Consider the following 16664-nt stretch of genomic DNA (forward strand, 5'->3'; position numbering starts at 1 on the left):
CAATAATTCCTTCTGTCCAGTCATTTGCCTCTATGCTTTCTACAATAAGAATTCAGTTATAAGAGAGAGTGAACTGTTATATAACTGAATATATATATATTTTTGCAGACACTTTTTTGTGGTTCTCATTTTTTTTGCCTTTGTTATGATTGGGTCAACTAAAATGAGTTATACTTCTGCCAAGAAACTGTACAATCCAAAGCACCCAATAGGTGAATGCTGCACACAAGCACCCCAATGCAAGAATACCAGTTGGCATTTGGGCGATACAGCCTTCTTCTACCTTTACTTTGGCTGCAAATCTTGGCTTTTGCAGCAGTTTTATTTGCTGCATTTGAGGGTAACTCAACCTGCTAGCCTACACTCAGCAACACCCCTATCTTGAAGTACAACTTTTAAAAATGCTCTCTGGCTGCTTCTTGGCTGCAAAATCAGATAACCTCTGGATGACACCCAAAAGATACAAAATTCCAACTCTTTAGTGCCATCTAGTGTTCATATTTTGACCAAATGTCAGGTCAACAATCTTTGGGTTCCTTGGTGCTCTCTGAGCTTGGTGGTTTTCTTGCAGGCTTTTTCTTATCAAATTAAGTAACATCGTCATCACTAGCACTGCTGATCTTACCTAGTTTGGTAATGAAACATTTGCAAGAAAACCATCAAATTCAGAGAGCACCAAGAAACCCACAGTTCAACCCTGGGCTACAAATAGTTTTATCTTGATTCCTGTATTTTGCTTGATTTGTCCTGGATAGTTCACTTATTATTCTGTGTTGTTCTTGCTGTATGACTGGAAGATTTCAGCAGCAGACTTAGACTGGACACCCAAAGTTACCGTACTAAAAAACAAAAGGATAAGATAGTATTTCTATGTCTTACTACAGCCAAAGAATTCACTGCAGAACAATAGTACCCCAGCACCACCTTCTGGACATGACCCAACAGGACGGGCAGCATTACTCCTGAACAATATTCTCAAGATCTATACTTAGCCAGTTAGGAGTTCCCGAATTGATCCAACAGGTTTTGAACCTATGAATTAAACATCATTAAGTGGCCTAAAAAAACATATATGGTTACTCTCCTTCCATTCAATTCTTGCCATAGGTTATCCACCAAGGTAACTAAATAAGACTCATGTAGTGAGTCTTGGTGCTCTCTGAGGTTGTTTTCTTGCAGACATTTCATTACCAAACTAGGTAACACCATCACTGCTGCTGGTAGAAGGGAGCGGGGTTTGTTCTCATTTTATATACAAATGGCTTGTCTTGCCCTCTCAATATTGGTAGGACTGGTCTTGATGTTCCTGAATTAGTCTGTTATTTATTGTTAGCTTGCTTGTCTTAGTAGTTCCTTGATTGGGGCATTGTTTACTTCTTGATGTCTGATGTACTTGTTGTCTGATGTTAATCTTGATGTTAATTCCTGTTCACCTGTTCTTAGTAAGGAAGTGTTTTGGTCTTTTTGTTTTGCTTTGGCTTTTTGATTGTCTCTTTTGAATGGTATGTAGAAGTTGCTATTTTTATGTGCCTGAGAAGACTCGGAGAATACTTAAGTTTCATATTTTTAGTATACTATTGGCCCATGAATATTTTATTCATGTAAATAGCTGATAGGCATGATTACCATGATCTAAAGATGAAACAATTCCAATAATCAATCAATCAATCAGTGAAGAGGCACGGTGGCTCAGTGGCTTAATGATGCTGGAGATGGTCTCTGCTCCAGGGGTTTAAGTCATCCACTAATAATAATAATAATAATGAATCAATCAAATGACCGCCCTAAAGAGTTGATTAAAATGGATGCAGTTAATTGGTATCCTCTAGCAGCTGTTCCTGCAGTTACTATTTCTTTCTTGATCTCCTTAAAGTTAAATTGTATATTTGGGACCAGCTGACTTATTTAACAATGGTTTTAACAGATTAGAACATAACTGCTCCTTCAAGGAAATGTGAATTCCCTTTATCAGGGCGGGGATTTAACTAGAAAGGGCAAAAACTGAGTAAAGGGGAGGTGGCTTCATCTGAGGATTCCCAAGCTAAAAATAATTCAAAGCATCAAATGACAAATGGTCGTTTCAATTATCTCAATTTGTCTTTTCCCCAGTTTTAGAATATAAAATAAGACGGATCCAATTTATTCATAAGGAGTGACACAATGCTCAGAGTGAGCCTCTGACTGCTCTATCCCACGTTTCCTGTCACACAGCAGGTGCCATATGAAGAGGAGGTTCCTCACAGTGTGAAAAAAAACATACTCAATACCGACACAATGGAGACAGAAAGCCAAGCCTTCTTTGTTAACTCCTCCATTAGGGAATAATGCTTTAATGGGCTTTCATCCATGCTTGATCTGATTCACCCTGAGAGTTCCGCCAGTTGTACTCAAGGTTTATTTTATTTTATTAATAATACAGTCTTTCTTGTGAAACACAGATGCTTGTCTATTCAAATCAGTAGAGTATACAGCCGTGATGGCGAACCTATGGCACGCGTGCCACAGGTGGCACGTGGAGCCATCTCTGAGGGCACATGAGCCGATGCCCAGGTCAGCTCCACCGCGCATGCCTGCTGGCCCCCCACTGGCCAGCTGGTTTTCGGGTCTCTGCTGGAAGACACACACACATGCACAGGGGGGTGGGGTGGGTCACGCATGCATGTGCGGGGATGGGGGTGCGGTACCTCCCGTGCACCTAATTTTTGGTTCCAGGAGGCTTCAGGGAGGCCTGCTAGCACCAAAAGAGGGCATGGGGGGGTGCGGCACCCCCCCGCGCGCCCTGTTTTTGGTTCCAGGCGACTTCAGGGAGGCCTGCTAGCACCAAAATGGGTATTGCGTGCACATACACGGGGAGCGGGGGAGGGTCCCACACGCATGCACGGGGCCTGCAGGTGGGCATTGCATTATGGGTGCACGCATGCGTGCGTGCATGCTTTCGGCACCCAAGGGAAAAAAGGTTCACCAACACTGGTATACAGCATAGCAATACTCATATTCTTGCTGAATGCTGCTTCTGTGGGCAACAAACTCCAAACATATGAGCTGATGTCCATGGATTAAAAAATCTGTAATAACTACTTATTACTGAAAACATTTTAAATACTTATGAATAAACAACTGGTTTCCTAAAAATTCACAATAAATACATACAGGAACATAGCAAAAATGCCTTGAGATTTGTTTCATAAAATATATAAAGAACTGCATTTCAAAATATATTTTCAATGTACTCCATGTACAATGTAACACAAGTTTTTGATAGGTGCTAACAATAAATTTTACATTCCATTTTGTGAGCTGTATTCTTTTAGTTTCCAGAATTCATCTGGTAACCAAGTGAAACAGAGGATGATTTCAACGGTCAAACAGTACCTTGTGATTATTTTTAACAATTCTTTTTCTCTCTCTTCTAAACAGACTTAACAGTTGCTTGTTTCCATTTCACTTTACCATTCAATATTAGTCAGTTTTCAATTATTAATCACTATAAAATATTAAAACAGACATTAAAAATGAAACCAAACCTACAGAAACTTCTGTAATCTAATATAATATATTTATGTCAGTACAAGCTACTTCTATTTTAATTAGTTCAATTTTAAAGTTTGTAAGGGCCTATGAATGATCTGATCTGTGCATGACACTTTTTTAAAAAAGTAAGCAAAAAAGAATTGCACAAGGGCTTAATTGATAGTAAGGTTGTTCAGCTTTTCAAATTTGAAGACCAAAAGATGCATGTGGAGATGTTCATGTACAGTAGCTGAATTATGAGATTCCTTAAAACAAATGCATCTTTTACCAGACTGCACTGAAGCTACAGAGAACAGCCACTTTTCTATGGGAGAAACTCCCACCCCCCCAGCTATTTTACAGAAATCACCAAGGAATATCAGCCTTTTAAGGCTTCGAAACTAAAATAATCTGGAAGAATATTATGTACCATTACCAAGAAAACTGCATAATTGTGTCTACTTATCAATAAGAGTCAAAGTGGCTAACAGAATTAACCACATTGCTTGAATTCACACAAAACCAGACGGTAGCTGGGATTATTTAACATATTGAGCCATAAACTAGCTAACAACATTTTAGTCTAGTGTTTTGCATGAAACCCATAAAATAATAGTGCTTCTAAAATATGTCACACATGTAATGAACAGACGAGGGCACTATCCAGTTATTTTTGACTGCTACTAGTTTTCACCTTTATTGCTAAGGGAAGATGATGATAGTATTCATGGGATACTTTCAGAGAGATTTGAACATTTCAATTGTCTCTCAATGTAACCCACTTATTTTTCTTCGTAGACAAAATCATTTAATACCCATTTTGTGATAATGAATGCATTTCTGAGCCAAATTTAAGAAGCTAGGCCCTGTAATAATAATATGTTGGCAATTTCAATGATTTAAGAAAACAAAACTTGGCTATCAAAGAAAACAAATCTTGACAAACATTGTAAGAAATTTAGCACAAATATAGCAATGGAATTTGGCCTAGAGAAATGTGCTACAATAGCAACCCTGAGTGTCATACTAAAAAATCTTAAACGGCAATTAGAAAATCTTTGCATTGACAAAATTTCCATCTGAGCAACAGTGGAGTGGACTCAAAGAGAATGAATAGCCTTGGATAGGAAGATCAGAAAAACAGTGACGATGAATCATACTCTTTATACATGCAGCAATGTTGACAGACAATACTTACCAAGGAAAATAAGTGGGTGTGGAAGGTTGTAAATACACAAGAGAGTCTAAAAAGAAAAAAGGGCATTGGAAGACTATCTCAAGGACTGTGAAAAAAATGCACTGAAGTTAGTACACCATGAAGGCTTACTGATTACTGGAGAGACCCAACAGGCCTCCAAGAAAGACAAAATGAGACTTGGCAAGGCAAAAGATAACATGGCCAGTACATTAAAAAAAAAAAAAAAAGCAGGCCAAGCAGATAACAAGAAGATCTGGCAATGGAACAGGAAAGTTGAAGAAAGAAACAGGCAAATTCTGGCTGCACAAGACCACATCTTAAGAAAAATGCATACAAAGCCAGAGTTGAGAAGACAAGCGTCTGCCACACAATGCACGAGATTAACAATTAACAATTACTATCTATCCAATTGTTAATTAAATAGTAAACATTGCAATACATAGAGACAACAAAAAAAAAATAGAGAAAGATTTGGAGAAATCAACAAAATATAAAGATCTGCAAATAGAACTATGGCAAAACGAGACAAAAATAATACCAATTGTAATAGCCACCTTGAGTGCAATTCCAAAACTTTTGGAACACCATTTGAACATCATTGGCATTGACAACATCATCATCAGTCAATTGCAAAAGGCAGCTTCACTTGGAACAGTTCATATCCTGCAACAATATTTTAAATATTATTAAACAACACCTTCTGACAATCCCAGGTGCTTAGGAAAGACTTCGTAAGAGAACAAAAATGCCAGATCCAATCTAGCAGTGTGTGACCAATTGTAGTTGAATGACTTTGAACGGCCCACAACAAAAATATTACACTAAAATCAATTAAACACTGTACAAGTATAAGGATAAAAGATGGCAAATATGATGAACCAACAACCAGTACAGCTCTTGGAACAGAAGTGTCACATGGGCATAGCAAGTCATGTCCACTGCTGTTCACATTGTTGCATTCAGGACCACATGAAGCTTCCAGGTCTTCAAGGGCACACCCATGTAAACTGTGTACAGTAATCAAGCCACAAGGCAAAAAGGCGCAATGATTGTCTGAAACATCCTCTGAATTGGGAAAGAGTGCAATTGGTGCATCAGATGGAGTTATGTAAAGGCCTTCATGGCCACAGGTCAGCAGCCCGACAACTGCTCTTTTAGCAGTAATTGTAAGTCCAGGAAGACCTGAAGACTGTCTAGCTACCTTGAAGAGTATAAAGCTACCCCATCCAAGGTCAAAGAAGGAATATCCTCAGATCTGACTGGATTCAGTCTTGGTAGGATTGAGTGGGAAATGGTTCCTCCATATCCAAAATTTGAAGATTTGGTCACAGAGATTACTCTGTAATTAAGAAAATAAAAGACAAAGACTTAATAAATGGATTTAATGTTAAACCTTGCAAGAAACAAAGAGAATTAAAATATGAAGTTATTTAAAAGCAAAAACTAAAAAAAAATAATGTTTCTGTGCTAGAATTCAAAGAATCTAGCCAGGCATTTGAACTGGTGTTTTCACATTTGTGGTGAAAATATTTGTGGTCCCTTGACACAAAAAACAAAGGACAGGAAAAACTACTTTATAACATTCATAGACTGTCATTCGAAGTATATTTGCACTTATCTCTTAATCAGTAAGAGTGAAGTATTTGAGAAATTCAAATCGTTCTGTGTCATGTAGAAAATAAATTGAACAAAAAATAATAATTATAGTCTGATAACAGGGAAGAATATTGCAACCAGGAGTTTGAAAAATACTCGAACAATAAAGACATAAAACATAAAAAAATATGTTTCAGCCCTGAGCAAAATGGGGTTGCAAAAAAATAAATCAATCAAAGCTTGCTAATTATGATGAAATACCTCTTGCTTGATGCAAGACTGTGAGACAATCTTTGAGGAAAAAGAAGGAAAAACTAAACTGTTGATCTCAAGTAGGAAGAATGCCTAGTTAATAAATAGGAATAAAAGGCTATAAGATTAAAAACTGGAAAAGTAAACATATGCAGTGCTGCTCCTTTTTATGAGAAGAAAGGATAACGCAAAATAAGCTGCAATATTTACATACTAGTACAAACCGGCCTAGTTTTACAACAACAATAATGACATTGCAGATTACCGAAAATGGGTTTGAGAAATGATTAAACAACAATGTCTGACAATCCCAGATCTCTGTGAAGGGAGGAATAACATCAGATTCAGAAGTCTGCTAACACAGAGAATCAGAATTAAGAATATCTCAAAGATGTGTCTGATATATATATATAAGACTGGTTTACACTAGTGTACTATAGGAAGTGCCTGATTCTAATTCATGGAAATAAGTACAAGGACTAGTAACAACTGAGGCACAGAAGTGGATAGAAATTGCATAGGAAGAAATTGAATCCTTACATAAAAATAAAACATGGAATTTAGTGAAATTACCCAAGCAATGGGGGGGGGGAGCCTGGAAGTGTTTTTCAAAACAAAGCACAATGTTCAAAGACGCATTGTATGGAATTTCATAAAGCTAAGTTAGTAGCAAAGGTCTACATTAAAAATATGGTGAGGATTATGACATTTTTGGACCAGTATTAAATATGCAAGTATCAAGATTCAATGAAATAGGACTGCTAGCCAGAAGGGGCAGACTGGACAGCAGTAAAAAGTTTAAGCATACTTAAAAGCAGCTATGGACTTTAATTTAAAACAACCTATAACTACCAATAAGCAAAATGTATTGGATGTAGATATTCTGATTGGGCTGGAGATAAATCTGACAGGATATCTATCATTAGATATATATTCTTTAATGGGAACATACCCTTTGCCTATTACAACAAGAAACAAAGCACTTTAATCCTGTCATTTACAAAGGTGGAATACAGGTGATCTTTAATTACTGACCACAATTGGGACAAGCAACTGTTGCTAAGCAACATGGTTGTTAATGTTAGTGTACAGTATGTAAATATGACATGATTACATTGGATTCAGGACATTAATTCCGTTGCACTCGAAAAGTGAATCACTGTAGGTTGCTAAGTACAATAACACGTGACAGCTTCCTGCCAGCTTCCTCACTGACATCTAACCACTGGTGGTGCAGTGGTTAGAATGCAGTATTGCAGGCTAATTCTGCCCATAATCTGGAGTTTCATCCTGATGGGCTCAAGGTTGACTCAGTCTTCCATCCTTCTGAAGTCAGTAAAAAAAGGATCCAGATTGTTGGGGGCAATATGCTGACTTTGTAAATTGTACAGAGAGGGCTATAAAGCACTGTGGAGTGATGTATAAGTCTAAGTGCTACTGTTACTGCTATTGATTTTGCTTGTTGGAAGCTGTCTGTGAAGATTGCAAATAGCTATCTAATGACCATGGGATGCTAAAACCATCATTAAATGTTATCTAATTCTGGGTTTTATTTAATTGACCAAACTAAGTAATAATTTTAATTAGCAATTTTATGATGTTTGTGTGTCTATATTTTTCTTGACTGTACACCGCCTTGAGTCCTACGGGAGAAAGGTGGTATAGAAATATAATAAATAAATAAATAAATAAATAAATAAATAAATAAATAAATAAATAAATGTGCCCCATTTTGAAGTGCCTAAATCGTGATCACATTACCATAGGGATGCTATGATGGCTGCAAGCTGAGTACTGGTTATAAATCTACTACTTCAGTGCTGTTCTAACTTCAAACAGTTACTGAATGAAGCAGTCAGTCAGTAAAGACTATCTGTACTGTTCTGTGGAACAAGTACATGTGGAACAACCAACTTGAACCAGAGTATGTGAGATGAATCACCAGGTGATTAGAATTGTAAACATAAAGCAGTTCAGACCCAATTTGAAATACACAGATATTAACTTACACTAGGGGAAGGACATACAAGAAAAGGGGAAAACAGAAGTATTGTCTAACTCAGAAGTCCCCAACCCGCGATCCATGGACTGGTACCACAGCATGTCAGAAACAAGTGCAAACAAGTGAAGCCCCATCCATGGGATGCAGGCAGCACATGAAACCACGCCCCCTCTGGTCTGTGGAAAAACCTCTCTCCACGGAACCAGTCCCTGGTGCCCAGAAGACTGGGGGATGCTGGTCTGATAGTATGCTGGCATATGCCTTGTAAAGTCCCTTGTCCAGGGATTGCTTCCTCAGGCTGAAAAAAAACAGGGACTAGGGTTGTGAATAACAGTGGTATTACCCATTCTGATACACAGTTTGGGGTACTGCACCAGTGGTGGGTTTCTACCAGTTCGCCCCGGTTCAGAAACGTGCACACTCACAGTTCTGAACTGGTAGCGGAAGGTAAGTGAAAACCACAACTGTACTGCACTGATGAGAAGGTGAAATTGGATACTCTATCTGGATTCATCAGATTGTTTCCTTCATGAGGCAGAACAGAAGAATCACCTGGTATCCTACTTTCTATTTTATTCTGCCTTTATATACATAAGAGGGCAACTAAATATCACTCCCTTTGGGACTGTCTATGCTTATTACCCTCAGCATTGTGTCTAAATATTCTAGGAAGTTTTACCTTCTTTGGATATATAGATGGATTTAGATAATGTAAATTCTTGTATCTTCAGGGTTCTCTCTCCCACCCTCCCAACCTTTTGATCACGTTTTTGCCAGTTGTGTTTTTCTTTAATTAGTTTATATTTTAGCTAGTTAAACTGGAAAATTGTCCACGGTAATTTTCTAATATTCTGGGCAAGAGGAAGGGGTTTTTTTTTCCCCGAGGTAGCTGCTGCCCCAACCCACGATTCCCACACCGCGTGGCTCTTTAGGTCCTCTATAAACCTCAACCGCGCGCGCGCGCTTGGCACCACAATTTAATGCTCTTCGACTTCCTCAATGGATATGTCAGCCTCGAGTCACCTTAACTGGCATTTCCAAGTTATCTGGGAGGGATGGGGATCGTCCTCCTACGGGGTTAGGAAGCTTCACGCTGCCCTGAACCTCAGCGGCACCAACGTTCGGTCAGCTTCTTAGAAGTTTCTTCCTCGTTGTCAAAAGTTGGAGATTTCTGCGAGGAACTCCTCCAAACGCGGGCGGACACCGGGGGAGGAGAGAAGGGGAGGAAAAGGCGTAATGCGGAGCAGAGGCGGCGCGCAAGGGCCCCCTTGGCACAGCTGCCTGGCGCCTCCCTGGGGCTCGGGCCGTTCCCCCTGAGACTCTTCACCGGTCAGGCGGCTGCGGCGGCATTCGGCGGGCTAACCGCCCTCGGCTCCCTCCCTCTCCGGTCTTTGGTGGTGGAGCCAAGCGCCCATGGCAATCGCCGCCTTGAGTCACCTGCGGAGCGCCGTAGGAAGGCAGCAGCAGCTCTGGAGGCACAGCTGCCTAAGGACCCCCTGGGCACCCCTCTCTTTTGCCCACCGTAGCAGAAGCGATCGCGGGGGGCGAAGTGAACCGCGCGCTTCCTCCCTGAAGGGAAACTACTGGCAGCTGTGCGAGCGGGCAGCCCGGGAGCCCGGCCCTTTCTGGGGGGCTCTGGCACGGGAGACGCTGCAATGGGACACCCCGCACCACACCGACTGCGAGTGGGATTTCGCGCAGGGCCGGATCCGCTGGTTCTTAGGCGGTCGGTTAAACGTGGCGGGTAAGAGGCGCCTTTTCCTTGACGGGGGAAGGGACGGCGACGGCACCGAAACTGCCTCGGGGTCCCTCGGCTCTTTTCTTCTCCGGGCGGGTCGATGATTAATGTTTAGCCTCCAGGTTTCGAAAGAGAAAGCCACGGTGGAAGCTCTGCTCTCCGGCATTTGGAAGTCACGCCCAAATTGTCTGCAGGCAAGTCGCACCCGAGTTATCTGGAATCCCGCACCCTCTAACCGGAATATTGGCGTAGCGATAGTCCGGCGGAAAATTGGGGGTGGGGGGAACGCAGTGACAGCACCGAGGTTTCATCCGACTCTCCTTCCCAAAACCGATCGGGGGTACGAACGCATTCTAAGAAGGCCTGACTCGGAGTCGCAACGTTTTGCGGCCGAGGCTGTACTTTATGTGCAATAGTTTTCGCTCAAAATACTCCGCCCTTGCACACAGAGAGAGAGAGAGGGAGGGAGGGAGGAAGAGACAGAGAGAGGAAGACTGCGACTTTACAAACCGATCTCGGTTACAATAGGTTGGATTCGGCTAATTTAAATACTAGGTTCCCATTGCTTGATGGGTGCTAGAGCCAATAGGATTCGCTGGGTGAGAGAAGATCCAAGACAAAACTTTAAAATGCTTTGGTTACTGTAGATACTTAAATTCGCAAGTACAGTAGGAGATTCCTAGGGGAGGGATGGGATATAAATCAGTCGGTAAAAGGTTATGAATTAAGTGATGCCAACATTTAAAAACCTTGTATGAAAATGAAATTCTAGCATAGAGAGAGAGCATGCTTAACATGCTCTAAAGCAGTGTTTCTCAACCTTGGTAGCTTGAAGAGGGGTGGACTTCAACTCCCAGAATCCCCCAGCCAGCAGCGCTGGCTGGGGGATTCTGGGAGTTGAAATCCACCCATCTTCAAGCTTCCAAGGTTGAGAAACACTGCTCTAAAGATTGGGATCATCTGTTCTACATCCGATAACCCACCGTTATAGAATGAACGTATAGCATTTATTGTGTCACTTAACCGGTTTAATTATAGGGACTTACCGCTAAAATTATATATTCCCCAAAACAACTTCTATTAAGGAAATTAAAGTGCCATTCTTGAAATAGAAATTGAAACATAGAAGTACATGGAAACTAAAATACTTAGTATTAAGATCTGAAAAAGCAGCTTGTCTAGTATGATAAAGGACTTTACTTAAAAGTAAAAGTCTTTAGTACTTAAGCACTAACATACTATTTTAATATGCTACTAAGATTTTAAACGTGAAAATTTGAAACATCAAAATATTTTAAGAAATTTCATCAGTTTTAATTTATGAAGAATTTATATGCTGCTCATTTCACTGTGAAGGCGACTCTGGGTAGCTTACAAATATAAAAACAAAGGACAAAATATTAAAACATTAAATATTAAAATGAATGGATATTAAATAAGTAAAAAAACCTAAAATACTGCTGAGTTGAGGTGGAATTTTTCTCTTAATCCATTAACCACCTCCAGCATGGAACACCCCCATTGGGGCCCCAAGCCGATCAATAGAGCCAAGCTTTGAGGGTCTTATGGAAGGCTAAGAAGGTGAGAGTGAGATGTTCCAGAGGGTGGAAGTCACAGCAGAAAAGGCTAGAATTCCTTGACCAGTGAGGTCTTCAGCATGCTCCTTCTGCTGAAATGGGGGGTGGGGTGAGCCAATCCCATTGAGGTGAGAAAATTTCTCATCCTGGTCTCATGCGATAAAAGGGCTTTAAAGATCATAATCAACAACTTGAATTATATCTGGAAGCAGACTGGCAAGCAGTGTAGTTCACACAACAGTGGTGTTACATGGGCCATCCTAGGAGCCATTAGAGCTGTCGGCATGGTGGCATTCTGCTCCAGCTGTAGTTTCCAAATACTCTTCAAGGATAGCCCTATATAGAGCGCATTTGCCTATGTGTTCTTTATTTTATTTATTTACTTATCTATTGATTTATGTATCTGCACAACTCAACCAAGTCACTCTGGGTTGCTTACAATTCTAAAACTATAAAACATTTTAAAAAATAAAAACATCTGGAAAATGAGCCGTGGTGGCGCAATGGTTAGAGTGCAGTACTGCAGGCTACTTCTGCTGATCACCGTCTGCCAGCAATTTGGCAGATCGAATCTCACCAGGCTCAAGGTTGACTCAGCCTTCCATCCTTCCAAGGTTGGTAAAATGAGAACCCAGATTGTTGGGGGCGATATGCTGACTCTGTAAACTGCTTAGAGAGGGCTGTAAAGTACTATGAAGCTGTATATAAGTCTAAGTGCTATTACTATTGCTAAAATAAATTCAAACAGCAGCAAGATAATTAATCAACTAACAATATAGCCAAGAAATAGGGCCCTTAACACATTCTGAGCTCCAAGCCTGGGTACGTAGTCAAGTTTTAAAGCGTTGCAAAAAGCCAACAGGGTTGATGCCATTTTAATCTCCCAAGGATAATATTCCACAAGGCAGGGACTACAGCACAGAAGACCTGTCTTCTAGTTTGCATTAGTCAACACACTTTTGCTGACGGGAGCTGCAGCGTGCCCAATCAGCTGGATCAAACTGAATGGGCACAGACTCTTGGAAAACGATGGTCTTCAGATCCCAAGCCTTGTAGAACTTTAAAGGTGACAACCAATACTTTGAACTGGGCTTGGAAACACATAAGAGCCTGGTGGCTCAGCAGACTAAAAGCATTGTGATTAACACCAGCTGTCTGCAATTACTGTAAATTCGAATCTCACCAGGCTCAAGGTTGACTCAGCCTTCCATCCTTTCTAAGGTAGGTAAAATGAGGACCCAGTTTGCGGGGGCAATAAACTGACTTTGTATAAATATACAAAAGTATGAAGGCTATTGCTTAACGCATTGTAAGCCGCCCTGAGTCTCCGGAGAAGGGCGGCATATAAATCAAATAAAAAAAAAAAAAAGCAACCAGTGCAGCTCACATTATTAATCGTGGTGTTACATGTGCCATGTAGCCGGTACTATTTACTACCCATGCAGCCACATTTTGCACCAGTTGAATTTTCTGAATGCTCTTTAAGGGCAGCTCTATGTAAAGAGAGTTGCAGTAATCTAAGTTACAAGGGCATGGGTGATAATGAGCAGGGCCTCCCGGCCAGGAATGGTACAGCTGGTGCACTGCCCAAAAGTGTGCAAAGGGTCTCCTAACTGAGAGTTCCCCAACCTTTTCGACTTTGTGGACTGGTGGAGGGGGAGGAGAGGGGATGGTTCTGTGTGTGTGGTGGGTAAGCATGCGCGTGCAGCTCCATTTGTGAGAATGGTGGGCACGCGCACCCACCGCTCACACAAATGGAGTGCGCACACATGCACTCACTCACCACTTCTGCGACTCGGTTCCAAAAGGCTCAAGGCCCAGTAGTAGTCACAGCTCACATCTGCTCTTCAACAAGGAGCTGTAAGTCTAGGAGATCCCCCAGATTGCAGACCAAGTATGTCTGGGGTAGCGTCACCCCATCTAGAGCTAGAAATAGAAGAACCTTGTTTCTGGAGGGTCCAAATATCCCCCAAATTCTATATTTTTTGCCATCTATTCTAACAGATATTTGTTTAGATGGTGAAATGTGGTTACAGTTATAATGGTGTCCTGTGATAAAAAAAAAAAATAGAAAGTTTCCCTTGCCTGTATTTAAGTATAATGTATATACAAAGTAATCTACAATTCAATGTTTGTTAAATATATCTATGTGTACATTTAGAAAGTCATTTTGTATATCTCTGGTTTGAACAGTATTGAGAAATTAGGAAGTGAAAGAAAGCAGGTCCTTGTGAGGAGCAGAATGAGCTTACATGAAGAATTGCTATTTTGGCAGAAGGAAATTATGACATCACAATGATTATTGCTTAACTTAGTAGAACAAATAATAAATGAATTTTAGTACCGTATTTATGGATTTATTTTTTATTTAATGTAGGTGTATGATATCTCTTGTGGCGAAGTCTCCTCAACATACTTTATAAATTGAAATAGAGTGATATGGTACAAAATATTGTTGACTAAAACAGTAGTATTAATAATTAAATGCGATAGCAAAATGTCTGATTCATAATAAAAGTTGGCAACCTTTAATTTAAAAGTGCACTGAAATCAGGGCCGGATTTTCCTATAGGCTAACTAGGCTTCAGCCTAGGGCCTCAAGATCAAGAGGGGCCTACATTCAAATTGTTAGCAAAATTAAAATTACACTTTCACTATAGGTGAAAGGGCCTCATAAGTGGCATAACCTAGGGCCTCTTTTCATCTAAATCCGGCCCTGACTGAAATATTCAGTTTTTGAGGCCTGTTTAAAAAGTATGGAGGTATACACCATATTCATGCACACACACTCCCACACACATATTTGTTGAAGGGTATTCTACAAGGATACGGTAAAAAAAACATAATTTTGGTCTGCTATTCTAACAGATTGTATTGGTGAACCCTAAACAGATTCATATAATGCACGCAGTTTTTCAGATAACCAGATCTCAACAAGGATTTTGATTTGGCTCTGGAAGCCTTTGCCACGAATGTAGCTGTTATAAAATTGCCCAGCCCTGTAAGCAATACAGTAATTTCATACTATACCATCTGAAGCTTTTGAATTGATTTTCAGGATACCTCCAATATAGTTTAGTCTGGATATATCTGCCACATTAATTATTGTAGTGGGATCTATTTTTTTCCAGAGAATCTCAAGTAAGTAAAGCTATCTGAACTAAGTTTTCATAAATGCTCTCAAGATTGTAATATATGTAAATATCGTATATTTAAGTTGACCTTATAGATTGCTCCTAACATAGGAAATACAATTGTACTGTTAACTCATGGTGCTTCCAGAATAGTTTTCTTACCCACTTTGTCATTCAGAATCTAGCAATAATCAACATGGTCTTTTTATGAGTCATGGCGGCAAGGTGTGATTATACAGATTTTCTATCAGGGCAATACTGTTTCACAGTGAGCTTTTGGCCATTTAATATTTTAGACCAGGGTGTCAAACTCAAGGCCCAGGGGCCAGATCCGGCCTGCGGGGTGCTTAGATCTGGCCCATGGGGTCACCCTGGAAACAGCCCGCGGTGCCTCTGCCAGCAAAAACAGAGCTCGCGAGGGCCACAGGCAGCCCTCCCGAGCTCTGTTTTTGCTGGCAGAGGGTTGCAGGAGGCCGTCGCAGCTGAAAACGGAGCTCGGGAGCCCATTTTTGCTGGAAGGCACCCTGATATGAGTGATGTTGAGCTGGCCATGCCCACTCTGTCCTCACCCACCCCGGGCCCCCAAGGTCAAACACAACCCTGATGTGGCCCTCAATGAAATCGAGTTTGACACCCCTGTTTTAGACCATGCAAAATGTTTCCCTTATATGAAGCTATAATATTACTTTCCTTTTTTCCAGTACTATGTTGGACTCATACCAATGACACAGCTACACTCTGGTAATTGTCAAATAATAGCAATAATAGTACAACCCACACAAAAAATAATAATGGACAAAATCAGCATTAGTCAATTGCAAAAGTCAGCTTTATTTGGAACATCTTACATCCTGCAACGATACTCTTTAACACCATCAAACAAAAAAATTTGCCTATCCCAGGTCTTTGGGAAGAATATAGGTGGATTAAAAATGCCAAATCCAGCCTAAACATTTGCCTGACTGTGTGACCAACCATAATAATAATAATAAAAAATTATTCTATGCCTTTTTCTAGGCCTGGTACAAATTAAAAGAAAATCAAAATAGTTACAAAACTGTTGCCAAAAATTAATGCAGTGAATTATTTTTAGTTAAATAATAATTAATTGTTAATATAACAATTAACCAGTAAAACCCAACCATTATAATTAAAATAAATGAAATGCAACCATACATATTTAAAGGAACACCCAAGATACTACAGAAAATATACACACCTATAATGAATAAGAAAATAAATATTATGTTAAATACCTGGATATTATGAAGCTTTGCATATTTTAATTAAATTAAAGCAAGACTGAAACAGGCTAAAGAAATGAAAATTTGATAGCATGCAATCACAATATACCATAATATACTAAAAATTTGGTCATCAATAAAAATGAGTCTTGAAATAGCATTTTGTAAAGTAAATGAAATCAAAGAATTGAATGCAGAATATTATATTCTGTAATAATTATGTATATTATCGATTGGTTTGAATCAGCCTATTTAGACTTGATAAAAACAAAGCTTAGGAACAAAGTCCTTTTAAAATACTCTACCAGAATTGCTTTGAATGAGTGCCCTAGAAATGTGCTTAATAAAGAACATCCTTAGACACCCCATTGTTAGTTAAATGGTGGCTTTATGTTGTTCAGCAAATATATAAA

At 39.9% G+C, this 16664-nt stretch overlaps 1 protein-coding gene and 1 long non-coding RNA gene across 3 annotated transcripts in view; one reads left to right on the forward strand and one right to left on the reverse strand.

Moving 5' to 3' along the window:
• Window positions 1-3048: 3048 nt before the first annotated feature.
• LOC117671540 (uncharacterized) lies at window positions 3049-10761 on the reverse strand. Its single transcript, XR_004592937.3, has 2 exons — window positions 9582-10761; window positions 3049-6047 (listed from the first exon to the last, which is right to left on the reverse strand). It is a non-coding gene; the product is annotated as an uncharacterized LOC117671540 (long non-coding RNA).
• The window catches only part of ACSS1 (acyl-CoA synthetase short chain family member 1), a 48019-nt gene continuing 41076 nt past the window's right edge, over window positions 9722-16664 (forward strand). Inside the window, exon 1 of one of the 2 annotated variants that reach the window (XM_034427449.3) lies at window positions 9722-10302. In XM_034427449.3, the coding sequence (XP_034283340.2) occupies window positions 9972-10302 (331 nt within the window). In that variant the 5' untranslated portion in view covers window positions 9722-9971. The remainder of the gene's footprint in view (window positions 10303-16664) is intronic. The other variant, XM_087888235.1, reaches the window with a different exon arrangement.

Source organism: Pantherophis guttatus, chromosome 1, assembly GCF_059756535.1.
Source record: "Pantherophis guttatus breed Tessera chromosome 1, ASM5975653v1, whole genome shotgun sequence".
Classification (NCBI taxonomy): Eukaryota; Metazoa; Chordata; class Lepidosauria; order Squamata; family Colubridae; genus Pantherophis; species Pantherophis guttatus.